The sequence below is a fragment of the Chelonoidis abingdonii genome, chromosome 2, assembly GCF_003597395.2.
Source record: "Chelonoidis abingdonii isolate Lonesome George chromosome 2, CheloAbing_2.0, whole genome shotgun sequence".
Taxonomy (NCBI): Eukaryota; Metazoa; Chordata; order Testudines; family Testudinidae; genus Chelonoidis; species Chelonoidis abingdonii.
The window spans coordinates 161,870,748-161,898,503 of record NC_133770.1 but is presented as its reverse complement, the minus strand read 5'-3'; the positions used below and the strand labels follow the sequence as shown (position 1 = coordinate 161,898,503).

At 55.8% G+C, this 27,756-nt stretch overlaps 1 protein-coding gene across 1 annotated transcript; it reads left to right on the top strand.

Annotated features, from left to right (window-relative positions):
- The first annotated feature begins 358 nt into the window (after positions 1–358).
- Positions 359–27,756, top strand: LOC116836915 (actin filament-associated protein 1-like 2). The gene is given in 18 exon segments (XM_075062767.1): positions 359–459; positions 461–537; positions 11,654–11,782; positions 12,615–12,707; positions 13,584–13,660; positions 16,013–16,112; positions 16,586–16,803; positions 18,168–18,347; positions 19,162–19,257; positions 19,899–19,986; positions 20,453–20,664; positions 21,055–21,176; positions 21,776–21,896; positions 22,045–22,150; positions 22,565–22,714; positions 24,498–24,658; positions 25,225–25,335; positions 25,465–27,756. Coding segments are annotated over 18 exon segments (2,154 nt in total). The 5' UTR covers positions 359–373; the 3' UTR covers positions 25,492–27,756.

Below are 27,756 nucleotides of genomic sequence, written 5' to 3'. Positions count from 1 at the left end.
GTCTGAGCTACTCATTTTCTCTGTTCTGGCCACTAAACTTTATTTAGCGCCAAGAGCTAGGAGTAAAACCCCAGGAGTCCCTGATTCCTAATTTACTGCTCTAAACACTAGGAAACACTTCCTTTTAGGCCACTGACCCCCTGCCAGAACTGCAGTCCAAGCCATAACACTGCTATTTTTAGCATGCTAGCTCAAGCCGCACTAGTCTACTTGGGCTGGAAGGCTGGCTCCCAGCTGCAGTGTAGATGCACCAGAATTGTCCAGTTATTAATATTGATCCCTTGCCCTTCTCACTGTTTCCCATCTGGATGCACTTCCCAGCTGTTTGCAAGTTAAGTCTCACAACCTGTTTCCCCCCTCCACCCTTACATACATGCAGGGTACATCTGCACTGCACAAAACCCGTGGCAGACACTCTCAGAGCCCGGGGTCAACTGAACTGACTCAAGCTGGTGAGGCTCACACTATGTGACTATGGGGTTAAAAGGAGCTGTGTAGATGGTCCTGCTCAAGCTGTGAAACCTGGTGGGGGTCCCTGTGAGTACCACCATTTCCATGTCACAGGCACAGCCCCGGGGAAGTGACTTGCCCAAGATCACAGAGCAAGTCAACGGCAGAGCCAGAAAAGTGAACCCAGGCACCCTACCTCTCATTCCTTTTGGACCCGGTTTTGCCAGGCCCATGCTAACCCATTCTGCATGCCACAGCCCTTCTGACTCGGGACTGGGGTGTGAGCTCCGTCCACACTGCAAAATAGCAGGGCCGGCACACGAGTCACAGTGGGACTCTGGCTCAGAGACCCACCTGCCAAGCTGCTCCTAGGACCCAGGTCTTGAGAGCTTATGTGTTGTGGGGGGCTTGGACCTAAACCTGAGCCTGCAGCCGGACGCTGCGCCCTGCAGGTGGCGGTGCTGCCCCGGGAAGTCGGCGGCTGGCGCCGGCCCTTCCTCCTGGAATCCCGGGCCCAGCCCCCTGCCCTCCCGGCATGGGCTGCGCTGGGGCCGGGGCTCCGCCGCTCCTGTGCGCCCGGCTTCCCCGGCTCCGGCCCCGCGGAGGAGAGGGCGCCCGGCGCTATGTGAGCGGCCAGCGCAGGAGCCTGCCCCAGCGCCCCCCCTGCAGCCGGCGCCATGGAGAAGCAGAAAGGTACCGCTCCCCTTACCAGCCCCCGGGGCTGGGAACCCCTCCGTGGAGCGGGGCTGGTGGTAACCGGGGTGGGGGGCTGCCAGGGGGGGAGATTTGAACTCAGCAGCTCTGCCTGTGCTCTCTGGCACCCATAGGTGCTGGAACGAGGGGCGCTGGGGTGGGGACTGCCACACTGCCTGGCTCGAAGCGGTTCCCATCGTACCCAGGGTTTGGCTCAGTGGCTGTCAGCACCCCTCGCTTGACAAATTGCTCCAGCCTCACGACTGGCCCGTGCCCGCCGCCGCCGGTGTGGTGAGACAGCAGCTCGCTTGTTCCTTTTCCAGGTGGTTGAGTGCGCGTTGCGTGTTGCCTGGGAGCGAGGCGTTGACATACGTGTAGCGGTGCCAACATGCCATTGGTGCCGCCTCTCTCTTGCAATGTGGGCTCATTTGCAAGCACTCCTGGGCAGTTCTCTGCTCTGGGGTATTTGGTTGGGAGGCTGGGGATCTCCAGGGGAGAGGGCTGTGACCCATGCCTGGAAGAGCCCTTCTCTCTGCCGCTTGCGAACACGCTACCCAGAGAGGGAATTCCAGAACTGCCATGTCTTCTCTGCAGTCGTCCTCCCTTATCCCTTCGTGGTATGAGTCATCTTGCAGTTGGCCAATACAGCTCAGAAAGCTGGAGTCCAGGCCCTGAGCCGCTGAGATGGCTCAGGAAGCAGAGATCAAATTAGGAGAACCTGAGATTGGAGGGAAGTGATTTGCCTGGGAATGGGGTCGTTCTGATGTGGGATACAGAGATCCTCACGATCTCACATCCATGTGCTGAGCTCCCCACAGCAGCGCTGGGTGTCAGAGTGGGATATCGGGGCTGAGATGGGATCCCTGTAGAACTGGTCGTTTCCCCATCCCTGGCTTCTGCTGCATAGGGAGTGATAGTACACGAGGAGACTTTATCCAGGGGGAAGTGGGAGTCACATCCCGATCCCAGCTGATCTCCCTTTAAAGGACTGACAGAGGCCCCTGCTAGGGGTGGTTCTGTCTGCTTCATCATCCAGCTCTGAGCCTTGCATCTGAATTTCTGGCAGCTTTTCCAGTCCGTAAAGGTGACCTGGGGAAAAGGTATTTAGATCAAGCACTAGCTGCTGAATGGCCTTAAAACACTGGCATCTCAGACACATCCCAGTCTTCCTTCACCTTTTCTCCATCCCCCTGCTGTTGCTGAGAATGCACTGCAGATAGGGGATTGCTGCATTCTGACATCTCTGGGCTGTACAAAGGTTGCCATGACTGTGCTGGCTCGGTCCCAAGAGGCTCTGATATACCCTTGTGCCCATGGTGGGATCTGGCTAAAAGAGAGCCCTGCACAGGGAGCTGGCCAATCTGTTGGTGACAACAGACCTGGGACTTTGAGATCTGTAGTGTGCAGGGTGTTTGTGTGTTTCCTTGCTGCAGTGCACACTTTTAGCAAGTGTTTAGCATCCTGATTTTATACGTGCCTTTGGGGCTCGCCTGAAAGCCATCCCCTGTCCCATCCCGGCTTAACCAAGTTTTATCTTCTTCTGAAACTCAGGCTATTATTATTTGGCAGTGCAGTCGAGCGGATGGGGCATCAGACTGGGAGCCAGGACTCCTGGATTCTATCTCTGACTCTGCCAGTAATCTGCTGGATGACCTTGGGCAAGTCGCTTCCTCTCTCTGTGCCTCTGTTTCCCCTCCCACCCATTGTCTGTCTTAGATTGTGAGATCTTTAAAGCAGGGGCTGTCTCTTATTATGTGCTTAGCAGAGTGGGGCCTTGATTTCACTTGCGGCCTCTGGGTGTTACTGTCATGTAAATAATAATAGAGGTCTCAGTCAAGGATCAGGCCCCAGTGTGCCAGGTGCTGCACAAAAGTGCTATATAAAACCAGCATCTGCTCCAGGGAATTCCCAATCTGAGATGGTGACACACAGATGAACAGACTTGTGGGGCAAGGGGGTGGGGGTAGGGACTACGATAAGATGACAGTGAAGCCTTTGCATAAATGAGTGGGCTTTGTTCCTTCTCCTGCTAGCATTGCTGGAAGACTGTATCCCTCTGCCAACACCTGACTGAGTCCGGTCACTCTGGCTTTTGCACTACTTTAAAGAGGAGGTGCTTGGGGCTGGTCCGTGGGCACTCTGGGGCTGGGTGATGGAAGCCTCAGGCAGGACACTGGGTTCTATGGCATGACCCCTTTCCCTGGGGAGCTCAGCACCCACCTCCCCTGAATGCGAGCGCACGCCTTCAGGGCACATCACCGGGAGCGTCTGAATGGACAGTGGCCCAGCCATCACTGACAGCAGCGGGGGAATGAAGTGTTAGAAATGGGCTGGTGGAGGAGCTGGATTTTCCATGTGCCTTTCCCTGCACTGTCTAGACTTCCCCAGCTCCACGGCAGTTCCTGTTCTTTGAGTCGCTGTGAAAGTTGCTCCTATGGTTCCCAGTAAGGGGCCTACTAGACGTGGGATTGGGGCATGGGGACCCGGACAGGGCACGTTGCTGCAGGGAGCAGCTATTGTGGGAGGAGACGGGAATGGGGGCAGATGCGTTTACCTTCAACTGCTCTTTCTTGCCATGGAAACCAAGGCAGCTGTTTTCAATCTCTGTAGCATTTACTTGGCCCGGGATGTTTGTGGATGGTGCGTTGTCAGGGGCGAGTCGGAGACCCCTTGGATCGCAGCAGCTAGGCTTTCAGCGCCAGGGAATGACACTAACACCAGCGCAGGCACGCTGACACACAGGCGTGAGCACACGTCTGCAGGCACACACGCTCGTAGGCGTGTAGACACAACCATATGCACACCCTGTCATTTAGACAGCCACCTGGGCACACACAAGCACACAACCCTGCATGCACGTGTGACAAAGCAGGTGAGCTCACATGGGTGCACACACACCTTTGTGCACGCATACAGGTGCAACAAAGCACAGGATGCACATGCTCTCATGCACACATACACAAGTCCGTCTTACTAAACCCATGTGAAATGCATTGCACGCGAGCACAGAGCTCTCCGGTTGCTGACAGAGAGGAGGAGCGCTGCTTCCCACAGGCCCGTGGGCGCTAAATGCTCTGACTCATCCGTTGCACATTGGGTGGCTTCCTCCCCCAGCCCCCGTGTCATGTGTTCCTGCAGCGCGTTACTCTCTGGGTGTCAGGCAGCAGGTGAGCCTCTGAATGAGCTTGTGACAGACCATCATTGACATCGGGGGTTGGGGTGGAGGGAAGAGAGTTAATGGCAGGGCAGGTCCTGTCAGAGCTGGGCTTCTTGCTCGTAGCTGTGGGTGCCAGTGGGCAGGGTGCGGGGTGCTGGGGTTGCGAGGGATAAGGCATGAGCAGGCACAAGGTGAGAGTTGAGGGAAAATGTGGCCCCCAGGCTGGAGTAGAGGGGAAGAGAAGCGGTGCTGGGAGTGGAAGGGATGTCATCACAGAGGAATTCAGACTCTGCTGGGGTCGGGAGAGGAAGGAGGGAAGTGAGGAGGTGGGGAGACCAGAGGGGAGCAGCAGGGAGTGCTCACTGCACAGGGCCCCCTGCATGGCCTGGCAGAGCTGGGATGGATTCCCTTCCCGGGGGCTCCCTGGATTTGCGCTGGAGGAGCATGCTGGCTCTGCTTGTGCTGTGCACAGGGATGTCTCCCTCGCCCAAGTTCTCCCTCCTTTATTTCCAGAAACCCATCCCCTTCCCAGTGCCCCCCTGTCCTGCTGCCCCTGAACAAGGTGCAGGGAATTAGTCATCCCCCCCCGCCCCTCCCGCCTTGCCTATTTCTTGGGAAGTCCAGATGTTTGGATCCCCTCCTGCTTTGCTAATCCTTCTCCCTCCCGGATGTTTTCTCTCCTGCAGGCCATGACAGTTTGCCCATGCTCCCTGCCTGCCCTTGCGCCCCTGTCCCGAATCCCTCCCTCTCCTCTGAGCATCTCGCTTTTTGTCCCAGGGCCCTGCACGGCTCTGCAGCACCCCCTGTGGCAGGTGCATGCACTGACCACTGATGGTGCAGGGGCCCAAGCCTGGGGAAGATCCAGGGGTCAAGCAGGCTGGGAGGAAGGTGCCGGAGCAGCAGCTGGGAACAGGATGGATGAGGCCAAGCTCCTGTTGAATCCCAGACTGACCCAGGCTGCAGGATTGCTGAGCAATGTCAGAGCGTTTTGCTCCCTTGAGCTGCAGATGGGGCCCAGGTAGGACACTGGGGCTCTGGGAATGCAAAGGGGTGCACCAAAGGAGAGGATGATATACGAAGAGAAGTGAGCCCAAGCTGCATAGAAGAGTGGGCCAGAGAAGAGGAACCATGCATCACTCAGCCACCCCCTGTGGGAGCCCAACAGCCCCTGTGCTGGCTGACTGCCCACCTCTTTCTCTTCCTCTGTTCCATTTCCCACATCCACCCACCGACCCTCCTTCGCCATGTCGCCGGCCGCTTCGCTCTCCTCTTCCCTTCACCCAGTCTCTGAGCCACTTGTTGGTCATTCTCCACCCGCCCCTGCCAGTGGGTTTGTGCGAAGAATGGGCAGGGAGCCGGAATCCCCACCTCTGCCAGCACAGGATTCCTTACAGTGCTGAGAACTAGGCTCACCTCAGCCAGGTGCTTGCTCCCCCTCAAACCGCCCTGATGCCTCTCCAAGGACCTGGGCCATCTACCGCTCTGCTGCATCCCCAGCCGTTTACAAGGCACTTCAACATGTGCTCTCTCTCCAGGATGCAGCCAGGCCTTCCTGAGGAGTCGCATGGCATGGCTCTGGTCTGTGTGTGGGGAGGATTTCACCTTCTTCTGAATCATCGGCTATTGGCCTCTGCAACAGGCAGGTCATGGGACTAGATGGGCCCACTGGTCTGATCTGCAGAGACTGGGGCTTGGTGGGCCTATTGGTCTGACCCAGGGCAGCAGAGAGCTGTGGAGACCAGGCTGGACTCACTGTTCTGATCAGGAGTAGTAGGAGGATGGGGATACTGAGCTAGATCGGCTGGGCAGGGAGGTGAGACTATCATCCTAGATGGAGGGGCCAGTTCAGCAGCGAGGAAGGATTCCAGCCCAAATGAATTTGTGGTCCAATCTGTGGATTAGGGAGCAGGGTGGTGGGAAGGAGGAATGGGGGAGGGACAGACACAGTTCTGTGTTCTTGACTGGCATGGCCGAATCTGAAACTGGAATCCCATGATGAAATATGACCTCGGCTTTTCTTGCCCCGGGGGAATGTGGGACAGCAGGTCTGCAGCCTTCACAACTACAGGGTGCGGAGTGTGGGAATAAAGCACAGTAAACCCTTCTGTTCTATGAGCCAGGACTGGGGAGGTGGGAGGGGAGCGGAGGCTGTCTCGCTTCTGCGCACTTGGCAGCTCCGTATCAGTCTTTCCAACATCCTTGCAACACACGGAGTTTGGGCACCTTTCCCAGCCCTCTCCTCTGCTTGACCATCCTGTGAAGAAGCCAGGATGTTTCTTCGCACCACGTCCTTACCACACAACTTGCCATGGGTCTGATGGCGCGCACTGTGTTCACTGATCATGGCCCCCTTCTCAGACCACCAGGTCTGGTGTGCCCACTGGCTGGATTATGCATTAGACCCTAACCAATATAGCTCCAGCTGCTAGCCAATGTGTGAGTGCATCAGGGCAGGGCTGGGCATATTCATGTTTGTTTAGCTGCCCCCATGGAAATGTTTGGGGGCAGTGGCTGCTCCCCACCCAACACTGCAACCCGATCTGCTGCTGGAGAATGTTAAAGCCGAGGGAAATTGGAAAAAGGCAAAGGAAAGAGCAGGAGATGTTGCCTAAGAGCGAGATCTCTGGGTACATCCAAACTGCAGCCAGAGTCGTCATTTTCCAGCTCGTGTACCCGAGCACATGCTAACGTTGATTGAGCCAGCGTGCTACAAGAAGCAGTGCAGCTGCAGTGACACAAGCTAGCCATCTGAGTCTAGGCCCATGCAAGATTGTAGTTAGGTATTAGGGCGTCTAGCCGATCCCACTGCCCGTGCTGCCATGGCCGCATGGCTGTTTGTAGTGCACTAGCTCACAGCTACTGCCGTGTATGTCTGCCCATGCTGGGAATCACACCATCAGCTGCAGTGCAGCCCTTCCCTGCAAGGCTGTAGAATAGCCCCCAAAGGAAGTGGTGGGAGCCCCATTGGGACTGGCCCAAGAACGGCCCATGCGGAACAGCCCTTCCCTGTTTCCTGCTGGGATGAACTGCGAGTCTCGGTAGATTCCGTCCATTGTGAAAGGAGGTGCTGGGTGTGAGTTGGCGCTGTCCTACCAGGGCGGGTGGTAGCAGGAGAGGCTGGACAGACTGGGGGCTAAGAGACATGAGCGATTCCCTAGCCGAGTAGGTGAGGAGGACGGAGGAGAGAGCCACATGTCCATGGATGGAAATGTGCTGGCATGCTAGAATGGAGGTGAAAGGGGAGTGTCATCGGAAAACAACATGGGTCTGTCAATATGACTCAAGAAGCCGCCGACCTGACCCTCCCCAGCTGGAGGGTAAGGATGGCTCTTCAGGCTGCTTACATCAGATAGTCTTACAGCTGATGAGAAACTTCCTCCCCCACCTCCCACTGTGCCAGGCCAAGGCAAAGGAGGAATGTGATGGATTCTCTCCCCTCACTAGCCCTTGTGACTGGCTCCCATGGTGTGACCTCCTAGGACCAGGCACATAGAGCCACTAGGAGCCTGTCCGTGTAGAGGAGCAAGGGGCAAACTGAGGGGCTGAGCATCTGCCCCAGGGTGGGTGGTTCCAGGCCTTCCCTTGCAGGTGGGCTGGGATCGCAGCCACTGCCAGCTGCACTGAGATCGGGAGAGGGGGACATGGGCCTGTTGGGCTGGGCAACGCGGTGTTGCTGGGGGAAGGCTGGGCTGCATGCTTTGAAGAGAGGGTGTGGCAGAGGTGCTGAGGGGTAGGAGTGAGATGTGTTTGAGGTGTGTGTGTATGCTGGGAGGAGGGCTGGGTTGTGTGTTTTGGGAGATGCACTGAAAGAAGAGGTGTATGCATTTGGGAACTTGTGTGTGCAGAAAGGGGTACATTGGCCTGTGTGCCCAGGAAGGGTGTGGTGTGTCTGGGGGCACTGTGCTGTGTGTCTGGCGGTGTCCCCTGGGGGGAATGTTGTGCTGGGGGTGCTGTGCTGTGTGCCTGGGACATGTGTTTCCTCATTAATCAGATAAATGACTATCTGCGTAAGGATCTGGGGAAGAGGGATGGAGCTGCCCCTGCATACTCACATACCAGGAGCTTTGTGGGGCCTCTCTGCCCTCCGCACAGGGGCCTGGCAGGGTCTCGTTGCTCCCCAGGGGATGAGGCCCCTCTCATGGTTCTGAGAATGCCAGCTGGGGTGTGTGTGTGGAGAATCTGGGGAAGCTGTTGACCGTGATCTGTCCAGAGACTCATCAGGGAAGTGTCAGGGGGAGCCATCTTAAACCCTACCCCCGCTCCTCCTGGGCCTGGAGACAGCGAGCTGAGGTTAGAACAGCTCTGCCCGCACTGCCCTCCCAACAGGTCCTATGACGCGGCAGTTCCCTATGGTGGTGAGGTCCTCTGAGAGCAGTGGGCACCATCTCCGCCATGGGGAGCAGGGCCCATGGGCTGCCTTGTGGCTCGTCACCTCCGTGAGGGGGTTCCAAGGAATGGAGTGAAAATAGGCCTGGTCTCAGCCCTGTCCCACCTCCCTGGGGGGCAGGGAGGTTCCCTGGGGGGTGAAGGATGCCCTTTTTGGGTAGGGTCAGGGAGGGGGGTTGAGGCGGCTTGGGGTGCGGCCTTTAAGGCAGGCTTGCCGTGGTTGGGCAGAATGGGCTTAGTGGAGCATTCCCAACACTGCAACTGTTCCAGGGAGCAAATTGCAGCTTTGCGTTCGGGGGAACCAATGAGGGAACATCGGTGCTGGGGGGACGAGGAAAAGGCCACCTGGGCCTCAGGCCAAGAATCAGTGGGTTTCGTCAGCGGGCCTGCAACATTTTATCACAGCTGGGAGCAGGAAGTGGAGCCTGGAGCCGTCCGGAGTGGTGCCGAGAAGGGAGACGCAAAACATTTCCAGATGCGTGGTGGGGAGGGGAGAAGAGCAGTCTGGCAGGGCGGGTAAGGAGCAGCCTGGCAGTGGGGAAGCAGAAGTGGGGGGAGTCTGTGTTGCCCCCTCTCTGTGAGGACGGGGGAGCTGCTGAGGGCTGGAAGGGAGCGTGAGGAAAGCTGGCAGCACCGCCCAGGTCTCCACGCTGGAAGGAAATTTGGCTGGGCAAGAAGTGGAGTAGAGCCAGACTCTGGGGTTCCACTGCCGATTTCAGGCCTCTGCAGCAGAGTTCAGGCGGTGGGCAAGCAGTGACCTGGGTGTTTCCTGCATATCTCCCCATGCTGTGTCCTCTGCTCTGTGTCATTCCTGGGAAAACTGATGGGGATGGGGGGGGTGAGGTTATAAACTGACTGGGGAAGGGGGAAGAAGCCCCTCCTGCACCATATGTTCCTTGAGTGCAAGAAATTGCTGCTGGGACATAGAGCAGACACAGCTCCTGTTTGGGGTTACAATCTGAAGGGCCCCTTTCACCATTTATGGCCCAGGTGACGCTTTGCATCTCTTAAATGGCAGTGGTGAGAATGCCGAACCTCTGCTGGGGACAAGGCTTGCCCAACTCGCTGTGCTTGTGACCCGAGCTGGGATTTGAACATGGCTTTGCCGAGGTGTAGGAATCCACGGAGCCATCACTGGGCCAGGGGCAGATTCCAAAGGTTTGGGTCAAACCCACAGCTCCTTTCTGGGTCTGCTATCCCAGTGCCAGGCTGTCTGGAACAAGGGATTGCTTTTGGACACAGGGCAAAGCCAGGCAGGGATTAGCAAACCCAACATAAGGGGTGGTTTGCGTCTAGGTTCTGTTTGATCGGAATCCCCAAAATTCTAGATTTTCGGGAGTGCTGAGTGCCCACAAATTCGGCTGGCGTCAGTGGTAGCTGCAGGTGCTCAGTCCGTCTGCAAACCAGGCTGCTTCTTTCGGTGTCAATCTGTAAGCCCCCAAGTGTAAATGTCTTGGGCTAAGCCTGTAGAGAGAGGAAGGAGGGCCTCTGGAGAGGAAAGATGGTCTGGAGGTCATGAGCCTGGGAGGCAGGACTCCTGGGTTCATTCTGTGCTCAGTTGGAGGTGTTATCAAGTGGCTAGGGCAGAGAGCATAGGCTCCATTCCCAGCTCTGTCACTTACTTGCTGCCCAGCACTGAGCAAGTCACTGCCATGCTCTGTGCCTTGGTTTCCCGCTCATAGCATGAGGGGCAATGATCCATTAAGAATCCCTCTTGTGGTGCCAGGTGCCTTGGAAATGCCAAATATCATTATCCCCAGAGGCTGACAGAGAGGGAGCCAAGGATGGAAAGTGAATCCAGGCCTGTAACCCAGGATGCTGCTGTGGCGCAGGACAGGCAGGCTGTCCCTGGGCTTTGCCTTTGTTCTGGGCTGATTGAGGGCTTTTATTCCTCTTGCCAAGCCATGCGAGGGGGCGGTGGGCAAATGCTCTGCATTGCACTGGGAACACACCAGCCTTCATCAGCTGTGCTGTTTGGTGCAATATTAACGCCCTCTCCTTCCCCCCCACCCTTCAGTGCGTGGGATGTCAGTGAAGGCACAGTGGCTTCTGAGCACTTATTGGTGGCAGGGCACAATTGCCCTGCTGTCTGACAGAGGGGGTCACGGGTGATGGAAGGGTGAAGAAGCCTTGTTCAGGCAGTAGCTCTGGGAGACAATGCAGAGACATTCCCCAGCATCGCTAGCCTGGCGAGGGAGAACAGGGAAGTGGACTGAAAGGAGAGATGTCACCGGAGAACTTTCCAGCCGCCTCTGCATCTTTGATGTGCCTTGGCCAGCCTTCCCCAAGGGGGAGCACCCCGGTTCCATCCCTAGCGCTGCCACCTGCCTCCTTGATGCACTGGGGAGCCTATGGGTCAGTTGCTTTCTGGCAGGAAACACTGAGTTAAACTCACCCTTCTGCCAGTCAAACCCCATATTCATCTCTCCTCTCCGAGAACCTGGAAGCCCAGTCCCCCAAACAAGCCTGCTCTTTTAGTGTGGACATAAAGGGCCTTCAGTCTCCCACTGCTGCTTATTCTCTCCTTGTCGCCCCCTTCGGTCACCCTCCCCCCTTCCCTAGCAGCTCTGGGTACCTCTTGTGTCCTCCTCTGAATGGCAGGATTGTTCTGCGAGCTGGGGTCAGGTGCAGGAGATGGGAGCAATGAGTCCCTAGATGGTCCGTGGGTGCAAGGAGCCAGTTCTGGGCCAGGCCGGATATAGAGAGCAGGGGAGAGCAAAGGGATATTTTCTCTGCTCCTTGTTGAGGTTGCCCCAGTCTCGGAAACTCCAGCCCTGGGCCTCGCTCATCGTGCATTGACCTGTCCTGGACACCCAGAGCTCCATGCGCTTGGCTGGTTGGCTCTAAGGCATTCCCAGGGGCTCGGCTCAATCAGCACCCTGCTGTCTTGGGATCCCCCAGTGGGGGGCGATGTGACAGAATGGGGTTCCCCTAGTACCTGCCCTGTTCCTTCTGTGTTGCCTGCAGATCTAGACAAGCTCCTTTTGGACCTAGAGTCCTTCCTTCTGATCCTGGACCGGGAGAACCTCAGCTACATTGCTCAGGCCAAGAAGAAATCCATCGCTGAGCTACTTTCCAGGTTCCAGAGCCCTCCATGTATGTATCCTGCTGCTGGGGCATAGGTATCCAGAGACAGGTGATGATGTGCTAATGACCCATGGGGGCGGCTGTATTCTAATAACTCCAAAAGAAGGAACCTTCCTCTAGCAGATCAGATTTGTTCCTGCAGCCCTGTCCATTTCCACAGGCTTAGGTGACCAGATGTCCCGATTTTATAGGGACAGTCCCAATATTTGGGGATTTTTTTAAATATGAACTCCTATTACCCCTCACACCCTGTCCTGATTCTTCAACTTGCTATCTGATCACCCTACCACAGGCTCTCCATGATCCCTGGAAACTGCGCCAGCTAGTCAAATGGCTTCTTTGGTGCTCACCATAGTCCAGCTCTCTGGATCTTTGGTTATCCAGTTTGTCGCTCTCTGTAACTTTGCTTACCAATGAGATTGTCCCCCTGGGCCTGCCCAGAGCGTGTTCCATTTAGCCCTTTTTCCTACCTGTGCCTGAACCCAATCTTCTTCCAGCATCCCTGTTATTCCTATGGGTTTGCCCACTAGTTTCATATCAGCCGATGATGGGGTGTCTGCAAACTGTTAACTCCAGCTCCCGGAGCTGCTTTCGGCAAAGGAGAATGACGCATAGTGAACACAAACAAGCCATTGCTGGACTCAGTCTCCAGACCAATCCCCGTCCAAGTCCCTAGAATTTGAGGTTCATTTGGGATTGTCTGGAATCTCCCAGCACCTGCCTGCCAAGTCACTCAACCCCATCCGGAGCAGCAGCCTGAACTCAGAACTTTTATCCCCCACTTGTTTGTGTTGTTAGTCCCGTCACCTCCTGTGATCCTGATCCGCCTCTTTCCCCACAGCAGAGGACGCAGAGTACATGATCATGCGCTGCATCTCGCCCTCCTCTGGGAGCAGCACCTTCCAAACGCCACCTGACCTGAGCCCACGCCAAGGTGAGCAGTGGAGTTGGTACCATGTGGGGGATGCGAGAGGAGTTGCACGGGGTTGGGGGGGTGTTTCCTGATTATATATGTTGGGCCAGCCCCTGCTCTCAATGACACAGCTGCGGAGCCAGAGGGACTGCAGTGGAGGCACGAGCATCGTATGCGCGAGATCAGAATCAGGTCGGGTGGGTTGAGGCCAGTAACGAGTTCAGATTTTCTGCCAAATATGCAAAAGTGGCCAGTGATTTCAGTTGCCCTTGTTTGAGACATATGCAGGTACCCAAAGCTTGGCACCCAGAGGTACTGGGCATGTTTGAAACATCAGTCTAGGGATGGTGGCCAGGACTCTCCTCTTTGGCTTAGAAGATGCTAACACTGTAGCCTGGTGCCCCAGCCTGCGGGGACACTCACTCCTTCTGAGAGGAGTCTCAGTGCTACCCATTGCTATAGAGAGCCTGGAGCTCTGTGCCCCACGGCAGCAACTGCACTGAGTGTAGGCCCAAGCTGCCATTGTGGGTACTCAGCTACTGGCCAGGCCCACTCCGCTGCCAGGCTGAAGGATTTGGGTGCCCAGCTCAGGGGTCCACATTTGCAAACTGGGCTCTATCAGTGATGCAGGCTGAATGATCCCAAATGCTTTGAGGCCGGATCCAGCTTGCATCGGCTCCCATGGGGCTGGATCCGGCTTCTCTAGCTCCAGACACTGGGTCTCATGCTCTCTCTCGAGGATCTTCAGCCCCACTCTTGGGCCTGGAAGGTTTGGAGCAGGGCTGAGAAAAGCAGCTGCAGCACGCTTAGCATCGTGTGGCATCTGAGCGGGGCCTCCCGGCTGCAGCTGGTGCCAGTGGCTAGTTGAAATGATTTTTATCGTTACTTTCTCGGCAGCAATCTTGTCTCCAGACCTTATGGGAAGGGGAGAGTGTGACTCGCCCACTACCAATGGCCAGTGCTCTCCAGGCAGGGTAAGTCTCTGGATCGCTCCAGGTCAGGAAGCAACATGAGAGAGAGACAGAGATCTCAGTTACCTCTGATGCCCAGGGTGGAGTCTGCGGGTGGGCGCTTTTCAGGGTCCCAACACCTGCTAAATGCGTGGGGCAGCGAGAGAGCCTGTCACACTGTGGCTGTCCTGCTGTGCACACTCCTAGGAGGCTAGCCCCAGGCACGGGAGCATCCCAGCCCCTGGCTGTTGCTGTGACAGGGCGTGGGAGAGGGAGACCCAGCACATATTCCAAGCAACACTTCATGTCCCTGGGCTATGGCCCTGCTGCCCGCTCAGCGCAGAAAGAGCGGAGCAGGGAGCGTGGGGAGGAATGTTCTCATGCAGTCTGCCAGCTCTGCATGTCCAGCAGAGCCTGGGATGCGTGTGTGTGTCATTCCTCTGAGCGTCCTCAGGGCTGAGCAGGGTCCCCAGCCCTGGTGGGAAATCCAGACAAGCAGAAACAGGTTGCGGGGAGGCACACGTGACCCCCCGTTTGCCCCATGACTGCATCAGTGTTGGCTGCAAGCAGGGGCGTGGGTTGCAATTGCACCCTCTTGATACAGATGAGGGCGGCCGGATTCTGCTCCTGCTGCTCTTGGACTCCAGGCTGTGCTCAGAATCCAGCCCAGGGTCTCTAGGGGCTGAACGTGGGGCAGTGGCTGGGGATTGGGGTGACTGGCCAAGTGTGGGGGAAACAGGCTGAGGGAGGGGTATTAGAGGCAGCAACGGGACCATGGGTCAGGGACGGGTTGGAAAGGGCTCAGGGGACTGTGTCCAAGGGTAGGGGCAGGGCCCTGCATGAAGGAAATGGGGCAGGGGTCTGTCTTTTTATCTCTCTTGCCCCTTTGCTCCCAGCTACCCCTTGCCATCCCTTCGGCAGCTCAGAATACAGGGGTCATAGTGAGGCCTCCCTATCCCACAGCCCCAGCCTGAGGCCTAGGGAAGGGCCCGCCTTGGCTCCCAGCCTGTGGCAGCGGGAGCTGGGTTTCCCGGCTGCTGGGCTGTCAGGCCCCTCTGCAAACAAGAGCAGATGGTTTGGCCATGAGATCACTGGGGAACCGGAAAGGAACAGGAGCGTCTGCAGCATAAACTGGGAGTTTCCAGAGAGGGATGTGCAGAGGGCTCCACTCCCTCCCGCCCCCCGTCACTCCCACCCGATCAGGTGTCCAGTGCCTGACAAACAGCCATACATGGGACTGGCCGTGGCAGGACCTCATGGGCACATTTTCCTGCATATGGAGATGTGTTGCAGTGTCTGCAGTCTTGGATCTGTTGTACTGCAGAGAGCAAGAGACATGTGGTATGAAGTAGCAGAAGTGGGTGTGCTGCCTTGCAGGGGAGGGACACATTACATGAACTAGAGCAGCATCTGTTGCATGTGCAAGAGAATGCGTTGCGTTACATCCAACAGTAGGTGTTGCATTGCATGCAACAGAGCCAAAGTGTAATTCTTATGGAGAATGGTCCATTGCACGGCATGTAGCAGGAGCGTGTTCCATCACATGCTGCATGGGATGCACTGCACTGCATGAAGAGAGGCACATTTCATTGGATGCAGCAGGGGAAGCTGTCTACTGCGTGTGGCTGAGGATGCGTTGCATGCAGCAGAGATATGGTGCATTCCCATACAGTGGGACATTATCTTGCTTGCATGGCGAGGGGATTGGTTGACAGGATGGCATTTCCCCATGCTCTGAGCAGATGTGCAGCTCCAGCGGAGTTCTACTGCTCTTCCAGATGTGGATGTTAGCAGGCAAATGTGGGCTCCAGATGAGGTAACAGGAGCCGTGGCGGGGGGAGAGGACCACCCCCCAGGATGCAATTGGCAGGAACAAGAGTGGTGTCCTGTGCCAGAATGCGAGATGCCGCTGACAGATTTCAGAAGCAGTTAATTTGGTAGCTAAACAGCATGAAGGCAGCAGAGGCCGATTAACCGTAGAGGCCACTTTAGGGGCAGTTAAGTTGTGAAGGAAGCAGAAATCCAAGCCCTGGGCATCAAAGACTCTTTCATCTCAGTCCTGTCCAGATGCAGGGCTCTGAGTCGGCAGACGTGCTGCCAAGGAGCAGGGCGATTGCATGCTGGCGAGGATCCGTGCTTTTTCCAAGCCCACATCAGCTTGGACCAGGCACAGAGGGAGCTCCTGACGTGGAGATTGAGCAACTGCCCCGGGAAGGGGGTATCTTGAGCCTGCCCTTCAGTGTGCAACGGAGTGCACAGCTCCTAAGACCTATCCTGAGCCCCCAGGGCACTGGCAGGCAGAGTTCCACTGACACCCCATGCCCTGATACTGCCTCCCCTGGCTCTGTTGCGCTGAGTTCTCCCTGCTCTTTCTAGACAAACCCGTTGGGCATCCTGCCCCACCTCCCTAGCCTGCCAGCTGAGGACTCCTACGAGGAGGCAGAGCCCATCAGCCCCGAGGGACATATGAGCCCAGGTAACCAGCCCCATTACACCCCTTCCTCTCCGAAACGAGGTGGGAGCAGCTGGCAGGACATATCAGTGCAGCGTGTGTACACAAGTAGCCCCTCATGTGTTCCTGCCATGCCTGTCAGCCAGGACGCATCAGCTGCAATGTATGCACCTGCCCCCCCCAACATCTGTGCCATGCCTTCTGCACATCTGCACAGGGCACCCCTGCATCTTGCTGCTTCCCTTTTGCAGCACCCTCCCTTGCTTGTGGCACGCCTCTTGCATGCTGTGCTGCCTCTTCCATCTAGGCCACATGGGCATTGACTGTAAGCTCTCCAAGCCCCGCCCGACTCCCTGCATGGCTCCCAGCTTCTGCGGCGTGGCGTGCTTCCCATTGCAAGGCCAGAGGCCCCTGGCACTGTTGGGGCGGCCCCTTGCCGACAGGCAGCTCCACTTTCGCCAGGCGCTTACTCAGCGCCACCCTTATGCTCTGGGCAGCGGGCGGCGGGGACACGGACAGCAGCCACTATGAGTCATATGGTGAGGATGAGGACTGCGTGAAGGACCGTGCACACTACATCCAGTTGCCACCTGCCGCCGGCACCGCCGAGGCTTCTGCTTGCCCCGAGGCCCAGCTCTGCGGCTTCCTCTGGAGGAAACGCTGGCTCGGGCAGTGGTCCAAGCAGCTCTTCATTGTCCGGGAACACGCCCTGCTGGTGAGCATTGGGTGGGGCCGAGAGGAATTGGAGCACTCGCAGGTGGAGATGGCTTGGCCTTGCCCCTGCTGTGAAGGCCGCGTGGGCTGGGGTGTGTGCAGGACAGTGCCGGGGGGGGGAGGGGAGGAGAGGCTTGGCAACAGGCGTCCAAGGGGCAAAGAATGCAGGGACATGGAGGTGGGTGCAGGGAAGAGCTGCAGGGTAAAAGGGTAGGTGAACTGAAGTGCATTCGGTGCCCTGAACCTGCCAGCCCCCTAAGCCACAGACCTGCAGACCCTGCACCCTGAACACCTAACTCTCATCCCCCCAACCCTGACCCCCTAAACCCACAGACCTGCAGACCCTGCACCCTGAACCCCTAACCCCCATCCCCCCAACCGTGACCCCCTAACCCACAGACCTGCAGACCCTGCACCCTGAACCCCTAACCCCCAACCCTGACCCCCTAAATCCACAGACCTGCAGACCCTGCACCCTGAACCCCTAACCCCCATACCCCAACCCTGATCCCCTAAACCCACAGATCTGCAGACCCTGCACTCCTAACCCCCATCCCCCTAAACCTGACTCCCCTAAACCCCAATCCTGAACCCCCATCCCCCAACCCTGACCCCCTAAACCCACAGACCTGCAGACCCTGCACCCTGAACCCCTAACCCCCATACCCCAACCCTGATCCCCTAAACCCACAGATCTGCAGACCCTGCACCCTGAACCCCAACCCCCCAACCCTGACCCCCTAAACCCACAGACCTGCAGACCCTGCACCCTAAACCACTAACCCCCATCCCCCCAACCCTGACCCCCTAGACCTGCAGACCCTGCACCCCTAACCCCCATCCCTGACCTCCTAAACCCACAGACCTGCAGTCCCTGAACCCCTAACCCCCAACCCTGATCCCCTAAATCCACAGACCTGCAGACCCTGAACCCCTAACCCCCATCCCCCCAACCCTGACCTTCTAAACCCACAGATCTGCAGACCCTGCACCCCAATCCCCATCCCCCTAAATCTGACTCCCCTAAACCCCAATCCTGAACCCCTATCCCCCCAATCCTGCCCCCTTAAACCCACAGACCTGCAGACTCTGCACCCTGACCCCATAAACCCCCATCCTGAACCCCTAACCCCCATCCCACCAAGCCTAACCCCTAAACCCACAACCCTGCAGACCCCAGACCCCGACCCCCCAGTCCCTAACCATGAAGACCCCCACTCCTATATCCTGAATTCCAGCCCCCACCCCCACAGGGAGGGTCAGGGTTGTGAGTTCCAGTTCCAAGCCCTGCTATCCCCAGTCTCAGACCCTTGCGCTCCCCTCCACCCCTGGCTGAGCCGTGCCCTTTGCCCTATGCTGCCACAGTGCTACAAGTGTGCCAAGGACCTGCAGCCAGTGCTGGAGCTGGACTTGCGCGGCTGTCGCGTTGCCTACAAGGCCAAGCGCAGCAAGAAGATGCAGCACGTGCTGAAGATCACGGGGGCGGCAGCAGAGACACTGGTAATGGGCTTCCAGAGCCGCCAGCAGGCCGAGGACTGGAGGAAGGTTTGGAGGTGTTACACCCTGGCAGAGCTGTGCATGGAGGGGGGCCATGGGAGTGGGGAAGGTCAAGAGTGGCCTCTGCCACCGCCTGGGAGCCCCCAAGGGGGACTATGGGTGGGGAAATAGCTCCTGTCGGGGTGAGACTTCATGTCAGATGAGTCTGCGCTGCCCACTCCCCTCTGCGGGCAGGAATGGGCACCGTCCTGTCAGAGCCCTGCGCTGCCCACTCCCCTCTGTGGGTGGGGACGGGCATCATCCAGTCAGTGCCCTGCGCTGCCCACTCCCCTCTGTGGGTGGGGACGGGCATCGTCCAGTCAGAGCCCTGCGCTGCCCATTGCCCTCTATGGGCTGGGACTGGCACCATCCTGTCAGGGCCATGTGCTGCCCACTCCCCTCTGCAAGTGGGGATGGGCATCATCCAGTCAGAGCCCCGCGCTGCCCTGCCCTCTGCGGGCCAGGATCGGCACCGTCCTGTCACCTGGGACTTGGCAGATAAGTTATGGCCTGGCTCCCCCTGCAGGCCAAGCTGGATGCTGACAGTTCCCAGAAATCTCACAGAGCCGTGGGGAGGGAGCTGTGCTGTTGGGCGAGCCAGTGCCCTTTCTTGCCAAGCTGCAGTACATCCCCACACAAGGCTCCACAAGAAGTTTGCATTAGAGAGGCGTTTGCAGGAGCCATGGGGGCTCTGACCCTCCCAGCAGCGCATTCCTTGTCTTGGAAATGACTCTGTTTTGAGGGGGCTGGGTCCTTCTGTGCCTAGGGGGCTGGGATCCCCAGCTGCCACTTCAATGGCTGTAATGCTGTCCCTTTCTTGCAGGTGATTGAGGAGATGAGCAGCTCTCCTCTCAGCAGGCCTTCTGCCCACAGCTCCCCAGTATTGCCCAGCTCAGAGCAGGGCAGGAACTCACACCAGGTGAGTAGGTTCCTTAGCCATCTCTAGCCCCTGCTACCGGGGATCCTGGAGTGCTCTCACACCCCTCTCCCCACCCAAGTTAGCATTATTGTTCCTGTGTTCCAGCAGGGAAACTGAGGCACAGGGGAGTGACTTAACCAAGGCGTCACGGTGAGTCAGTGGCAGAGAAGGGAATAGAACCTAGGAATCCTGACAGTCTCCACTGCGATAACTGGGAGGCGAGACTAGAACCAAGGAGCCCTGACCCCCAGTCCCTAATATTCCATCCTGTCCTGAGCAGCTCCTTCCACAACAAGCTCTGCTTGCTGCTGCCCACAGGAATGTTGTGAACCCTGAGGAGGGACTCTGCCCTGGGACATGCCCATAGCTCTGGGGATGTGCCCGAGGGCACAGCCTGACCCATGAAATCTGAGGGAGGGAGATGCCCTTGTGAGACCAGACAGCACTGGGTTGTTCCCTGTGGCATGTTGTGCCATTTGAATGGTCCCACGTGATGAGGCTTCCTCCTCCCTGGGGAGCTGCCCCCCCATCTCCTGGGTCTTTCCATGGGGAAATCTCTGAAGTTCAGCCTGAAATTTCCGCTTCTTATCCACTCTCCTCGCCTCAGTGATCATTGTCTGTGGCACCTGTGTCTCTCTTAGGTGAGTGATTCCCAGCTTGGCTCTGACTCAGATGAGGAGAACTCTCAGATCAGCCCAGCTGCAGCCGGCTGCATCCCAAGGAAGGGAGGTGCGGTATGGACCAGCCTGATAACTCTGTGCAGCATCAGTTACCGCAGTCATCCTATCTGTGGGACCCAGGGCTGGAACAGCCTAGGGTGCTGGGTGCATTGGTGGAGATGGGGAAGAGACCCAGGGCTGGAACAGCCAGGGTGCTGGGTGCATTGGTGGAGATGGGGAGGTGACCCAGGGCTGGAACAGCCAGGGTGCCGGGTGCATTCGCAGAAGGGCTGGTGGTGGGGAGGTGACCCAGGAGTGGAACAGCCGGGGTGCTGGGTGCATTAGCAGAGCTGTGGGGGTAACTGCACGCAGAGTCCGTGCTCTCATCCCAGGCTTTCCTGAGCTCCTTTCCCACAGCCCACGGAGGCATCAGCTGCAGTTTGTACTGAGTGGGTCAGTGCCGAGCCCTCTCCCCGATGGTGAAGGAGGCAGCGGAGGCACATCTCCTAATGAGAGGCCTTGGGGGTGCTCTGCAGGTTCTCTGGATGTGCTGCTGAACGGCCAGTGGCAGAAGCTGTGGTGCAGGATGGAGCAGGGCGCCCTATGGATGTTCAGAGACCCCAGCTGCACTGAGAGCCCTGAGTATGCTGTGCCGCTGGCGGGCAGCAATGTGACCCCAGGGGCCGACGCGGGCCGACAGCCTCACATCCACATCAGCCAGCAAGGCAGAGAGGTCGCTGTCCTGCAGGTGTGTGGTGCAGCTGTGCTAACCCGTATGGTGCTGGCATGGCCCGCAGCCAAACTTTAGCAGAGAGACCATTAGCCTGGTGGTAGGGGGGCAGCTCTCACTGGCAGCATCCCACAGATGGTAGGAACTAGATCTGCCCCTCCCTTCCTGGAGTTCCAGATAGTGCTGTGGTCATGCAGACGTGGGAGCCGCACTCCGTGCTGATTGTGCTGTGCATGGGGAGATGCAGCAAGGAACCGGCCTGGTTCCCCGGCCCTCTGCTCTGCCCGGTCACGCCTGATCCTTTTCCTGCCCTTGTGGCTGTGGACCCGATGCCATTCCCCAGAGGAGGGCATCTCCATGGCCTCTCCCTAATGGTCCTGGTCCAACCTGTCCCCTTCTCTGGCACAGACCCACTCGGATGAAGAGAGGGACATCTGGCTGAAGATCCTGCAGGTGGAAAAGGAAGCGGAACCAGCCTCTGTGTATGAAACCTCAGTCCCTGGAGATGGACCCAGCTCTGTCCCTGTGGGGTAAGGAGCCCGCAGCACCCCCGAGACACAGTGTCTCTTCAGAGCAGCTCCCCCTATTTCCTATCTTCACGTGGTCCCAGCTTCCTCCCTGCTTCAGCCTTCTTTCCATTATCTTTCCTCCTCGGCTAAGGCAGGGGACCTGGCTGCCCATGGGTGCCTTAAGAACATAAGAACGGCCATACTGGGTCAGCCCAAAGGTCCATCCAGCCCAGTATCTTGTCTGCTGACAGTAGCCAATGCCAGGTGCCCCAGAGGGGGCAAGCCTAACAGGTAACGATCAAGTGATCTCTCTTTCTCCTCTTCTGGGACAGGGCCCCAGGGCACAGAATCCTGGCTGCTTCTGCATCTGGCACTGCCGTGGGACCCAGTTACAGAACTAGTGCATGACCGAAGCATGTGCTAGCCATGTTGGGGTCAACCCATGTTGTGTCCAGACCCCTGGTGTTACTGCTCAGATGCACCGGGCATCCAGGCAGCACTCATCAGGCCCTGCTGTGTCCAATTCGAAGCACTCATGGGCCTCAGGTGCTAAACAAGGAAAATCCTCACCCCTGATGGGTGCCCAGTGTCATAGGGCTTCCTCTCTGCTCTGCCTGCAGGGGCCTGCTGTTGCGGAGATTCCCAACCCCCAACACCTACATGGATGACCCCTTTGGGCAGCTCACACCGGCGACACACCCCAGCCCTGTCTACTCCAATGCGGATATACTGCACCAGCTGGTAACCTCCATGTAGTCCGGCATCTGTAGGCGTGTCTAGCGAATGGGCCAACCGCTTGGCCAGCATAACTTGGTGAAACTCCATGGGGACCTGTGTAGGTGCGTCTGGCCAGCTTGTCCACAGACTCCTCACTGGCTTCTCTTTGCAGCAGCAGAGCTTGGACAGAGCCACCCAAGACCAGATGCAGAAACTCCCGTGTGCCCTTCCCGACAGTGCCTTCAGCAACCCGCAGAGCAGGGCTCCGGAGGAGACAGGTGAGTGAGGCTCCCTCTCCCAGCGCAGCAAGGACATGGCTGCACCAGGGGGCAGACTCTGTGTCTGACAGCAGCTGAGCATGGCCTCATCTCGGTAAGAGGCAGCGTCCCAGCACTGGTGGCTCCCACGTCTGCCACAGCATGTGCTGAGAGGGTATTGCTGCTTCCCTGGGATGGGCTGGCTCCAGTGGGTCTCCGGGTGGCACATGCATAGAGGAGTGCCTCTCTTTTTCTCATTGCCTGCTACAGAACAGCTCCTCCCCTTTGGCCCTGGGTGTGTCCAGGATTCCCCTGGGCCCCAGGCACAGAGCAGCTCTGTCTCTAGGTTGGTTCAGCATGCCCGGAGGGGGAATCCCTTTCTGAGTGCTCACGGTCACACGGCCTTTGACCTCTTTCTCTCCCATGCTCTTCCAGCTGCTCTTCCAGCCAGCCCTGGCAAGTCTCTGAACAAGCAGTGGGTAGAGGTGGCCCCGGAGCTGAAAAGCCGGGATTTTTTCCAGTCTCAGCGGACGTTGATGCAGCCCACGAGAAAGGGCGCCCCGGACAGCTTGGATTTCTTAATTGGTATGATTGCTGCACAGCCTCAGGCAGGTTGCTGACCTGCTGCCCCTGTGCCAGGGGTCAGCAAGACTTAGTACAGGAGAGGGCTGGGAGGGTTGAGCCATGGGTGTTGTCAAGGTTCCCTCCCCACTCTGAACTCTGGGGTACAGATGTGGGGACCCGCCTGAAAGACTCCCTAAGCATATTTCTACCAGCATAGGTTAAACTTCCCCAAGGCACAAATCCTTTCTTTGTCCTTGGACTGTATTGCTGCCACCACCAAGTGATTTATAGACTCATAGACTTCAAGGTCAGAAGGGACCATTTTGATCATCTAGTCTGACCTCCTGCACAATGCAGGCCACAGAATCTCACCCAGCCACTCCTGTAACAAACTCCTAACCTATGTCTGAGTTACTGAAGTCCTCAAATAGTGCTTTGAAGACCTCACGCTACAGGGAATCCTCCAGCAAGTGACCTGTGCCCCATGCTGCAGAGGAAGGTGAAAAACCTCCACAGCCTCTGCCAATCTGCCCTGGAGGAAAATTCCTTCCCAACCCCAAATATGGCAATCAGTTAAACCCTGAGCATGTGGGCAAGACTCACCAGCCAGCACCCAGGAAAGAATTCTCTGTAGTAACTCAGATCCCATCCCATCTAAGACCACTGGGCATACTTACCTGCTGATAATCAAAGATCAGCTGCCAAATTAATTGCCAAGATTAGGCTACCCCATCATACCATCCCCTCCATAAATTTATCAAGCTTAGTCTTAAAGCCAGATATGTCTTTTGCCCCTACTACTCCCCTTGGAAGGCTGTTCCAGAACTTCACTCCTCTAATGGTTAGAAACCTTCGTCTAATTTCAAGTCTGAACTTCCTAGTGTCCAGTTTATATCCATTTGTTCTTGTGTCCACATTGGTTATGAGTTTAATTCCTCTCCCTCCCTAATATTTATCCCTCTGATATATTTATAAAGAGCAATTATATCCCCCCTCAGCCTTCTTTTGGTTAGGCTAAACAAACCAAGCTCTTCAGACAAAAATCCAGGGAAAAGGGCCACTTGGAGTCTCTGTTTCCTCAAAATATTCCCCCAAGTGCCCTCATCCCCTTTCCTGGGGAGGCCTGAGAATAATATACTAACCAATTGCCTTTAATAAAAGTACAGACCAGACTCTTTATCCTTAGGACGCTAAAATCAATCAGGTTCTTAAAAAAAATCTTTATAATAAAGAAAAAGGTAAAAGAAGCACCTCTGTAAAATCAGGATGGAAGATAATTTTACAGGGTAATAAAAAGATTTAAAACACAGAGGATTCCCCGCTAGGCTTAACTTCAAAGTTCCAAAACCAGGAATAAACCTCCCTCTTAGCATAGGGAAAATTCACAAGCTAAAACAAAAGATAATCTAACGCATTTACTTCCTATTACTTACAATTTTTGTAATCTTAGATGCTTATTTCAGGTAGGGTTTTAGGAGATGTTTTTTTTCCTGCCTGGTCCCTCTCTCTGTCCCGAGAGAGCACAACAAAGAGAGCACCAACAAAACCTTCCACCTCCCCTTCAGATTTGAAAGTTTCTTCTTTTCTTATTGGTCCTTTTGGTCAGGTGCCAGCCAGGTTATTTGAGCTTCTTAATCCTTTACAGGTAAAGGAGTGATTTTATGCTACCCTTATCTGTATCGTTATGACAGGTGTCCAGTGATTCTCGGGGCATGGCTGTAAACCAGAGTGAGTCAGGGTGGCAGGACTGGGCCTTCAGCTTTCCACATGGGTTCACATGGCCCCACAATCTGCCTTCTTGCAGGTAAGAGGGCCTTCCCCAAGCTGGAGGAGAAGGTAGGGCAGCTGGAAAGGGCGTGCCGGATGAAAACCAGACTGAAGGCTGGCTCGGAGATGAACCTGCTAGCCATCGGCAAGTCTCTGAAGGGCCACATAGCCACCGCCACCAGCTCAGCAGGCTCCGAGGTAAGGGAGGATGAAGCAGGAAGGGTGAGAGCCAGACACTGGGCAGCCATGAGACAGAACAGTTGGAGGCTAGAAACCAGCAGGGGCTGTCCTAGGGCTTCCTGCCTTTCTCTTCTCCCATCCCTTCCCCAGCATCTTCTCTTCTCCCTCTTCCCCTCTCCTTATTCTGCTTCTTCTCTCCTGTTCCTTGAGAAACTCAGGTCTAGCTTAGGTTCTTCTTTCTTCGCTTTAGACGAGGTGGGGAGGTGATTCCATATAGAGGGGAGCCCCTAGACAGAGGGAGAGGTCTGACCAGAGGCTAGAATGGCCCTTGAGCAGTGGTTCTCAACCTATTTACCATTGTGGGCCTCATCCAATACCTATATGGCCCTGAGGATGTCACATGGGCTGCAGCTCTGTCCTGATTGGGCCGCATGTGGCCCATAGGCCACAGGTTGAGAACCACTGCCCTAGAGCTTCTGTTCACAGTCCGTGCAGGGTAGGCAGCTAACCCCCCAGACAGGTTGGAAAAAAGGGCAAAAGGGGGCTCCCACCCCCACCCCTCTTCCCTCTACTCTTGTACACAGGGTTCCTTCCTAACACCTCTGCTGAAACGCACCACCTCCACCAAGAGCGCCCTGAGGCGAGCGCCCTCTGTGGTCATCATTGAAAAGGGGAAGGTTCTGCAGAAGAGAAAGGTACTGATGGGCATCTCCTCTGCTAGGAAGAGTCATGCTGCGTGTAGGGGGCAAGGTCTGGCTCGCCTAGCACCCCCTTCCCCCCCAGGACATGGGAATAATTGTCCTTTCTCCATCCGTCTCTTTCAGGAATGGGAGATGAAGTCTGCCATGTAATCGGGCCCTTTCACCCGCTGAGTGTTCCCAAAGGCAGGAGGCATTGCACTGTACATATACATATCAGACCGTGCTTCTATATATATACCATTAACGCTGCATGTGGATCATGCACAATAAACTCTGAATCTCCTTTTTTTTTTTTTTTTTTTACCATAGTTATCAATGTTACAATAACTCTTTTTTTGGTTTTAAACTGACTGGATTTTTATAGGTTGTCTGCAGTGGCACTGAAATGGGGACAAGGGGACCAGGCTGGGTGGGGGAAGTCTCACCCCAGCATTACCGGGTCTGGACTCTTCACAGCAGCATATCCATCTGGTACCATTTTCCAGGGAGTGATTCCACAGTGGCTTGTGAGCTCATTAGCCACCAGCACTCTCCTCCTTGCGGCTGATGTGACAGAGGTGGAGCTGAGATGGCTTCTTTGTCTGCATTTATGGAATCTTCCTGCAGCTTCAAGTTGCATAGGGTGGTGCTTTAGAAGACAGTTCTTTTGAATGCCTCCTGACACATGGGGATGAAAGATGAGAACAAACGTGAACAACAGCTTCCCATGCTGTTAGACCCTAAAGAAAGTGGAGATACAAAGAGAATGCTCTGGGCTACCTAGCCATGTGTTCTTGAGTCCTTTGAAGTCTTTCATGGATCTCCTCCACTCCTCTTTCTAGCAAACACCTTTCTCCATAGAGATAACAGCCCTCTTTTTGGTTTCCAGATAGACACAGATATTTTACCATGCAGGGATGGAATGATGCAGCTCTTTGATAACATTACATGCATTGTGCAGCTGGGCATGTCTGAAATCAGAAGAAGAGTGCTTTTAACTGGGTACGCTGGCCATACAACCAGGAGTCTAAAGGGGAGAAGGAGGCTGCCAGGAAGTGTGCATGCTACCCTGCTGCGCTGCCTCTGGCCAGCTTTTCTCAGCAGCCCACATGCTGGGACTGAAAGGGAAGGAACATGAGCGGGGACCAAGAAGTGTGGCAGCTGCTTTTAAAGTGGTCACAGGCTCTGCTAAGAGGAGACAATAACTTCTGGAGCCATTTAGAGACGGGCACTTCACTTCTTTTTGAAACGTCAGAGTCCAATGAGCTAACACCCTGTGGAACGACTGTAGGTGCCCACTGCGGTTTAGTGGATCGAGCACAGGGCAGGGAGTCAAGATGGCTGGCTTTTGTCCTCGGCTCTGCCACTTCATAACCTTGGGCAAGTCTCTTCCCCTCTGTGTCCCTCAGCTTCTCCCTCTGTCAAACAGGCCTAATGACACTGACCCACCTTCATAAAACAATCTGAGATCTGCTGCCATCAGCACCAGAGAAAGGGCAAAGTCTGGTTAGTAACTCTCTCCCAAGCCGGAAAGCTCAGATGCCCAGTGAATATTTAAGGGTGAGGCATGGACACAACTTTAATTACAGCAAGTGGCATGAGAGTAACTGCTTTGAGAATAGTGTAAACACAGGAGCATTGATTGTATTTATCTTTATAGGGACTCAGTCAGCTTCAAGGTAATATGTTGCAAATAAACTAGTGCCTCGTGTTACAAATAACACAGTAGATGATGAAAAGAATTTTTCAAAATATAGAGAACATACTGTTATTTATGTTCTTCGGCCAAGAGTTGGACAACGGAAATCAATTTCACATCACTTTCTGGTTCTGATCTGCAATCAGAGCTGCTTTCCCCTGGGTCTGCCCAGAGCCATATTGAAGTCAACAGGGCTGCAGCTGGCCCAGTGTGACAGCCACCCCAACACACCTGGGATTGATATAGACACCTCCAGAGCTAGAAGCCTGAGTCACTGCACCTCGGCTATAAGAGATTCCCATCCTCAGTGGAGCACAGAGAGGAACTCACACCACACAGTGCCCAATGGGTTTCATAAGGGCTTGCTCATGCAGAATCAGTAACTTACAGGATCCGGGTATAAGAACCTGACCGTAATCTAAAGGAAAACAAGACTTTGTTGATTTCCATTGCATGGTGCTGCAGTGTTTGGGTTGCAAACACTGCAGGGGAACTGTTATTTGTTTAAAAGCAACTGTTTGCATTGGATTTTGTTTTGTAATTGTAGACATATTTTTTCTAATGTTCTTGAGTTTTTTAAAAACATGCTTTTACCAAATTGAAATGGGGGGGGGGGGAGAGGAAATGTTATATTGACAGTGTGCCTTTAAAGGTCCTATGTGTAACTCGTTAATTCAGAAAGATGTGAGGGTTAGATGGGGGGAGTCTTTGTTTTTTTGCTGGGGTTTGGGGTTGTT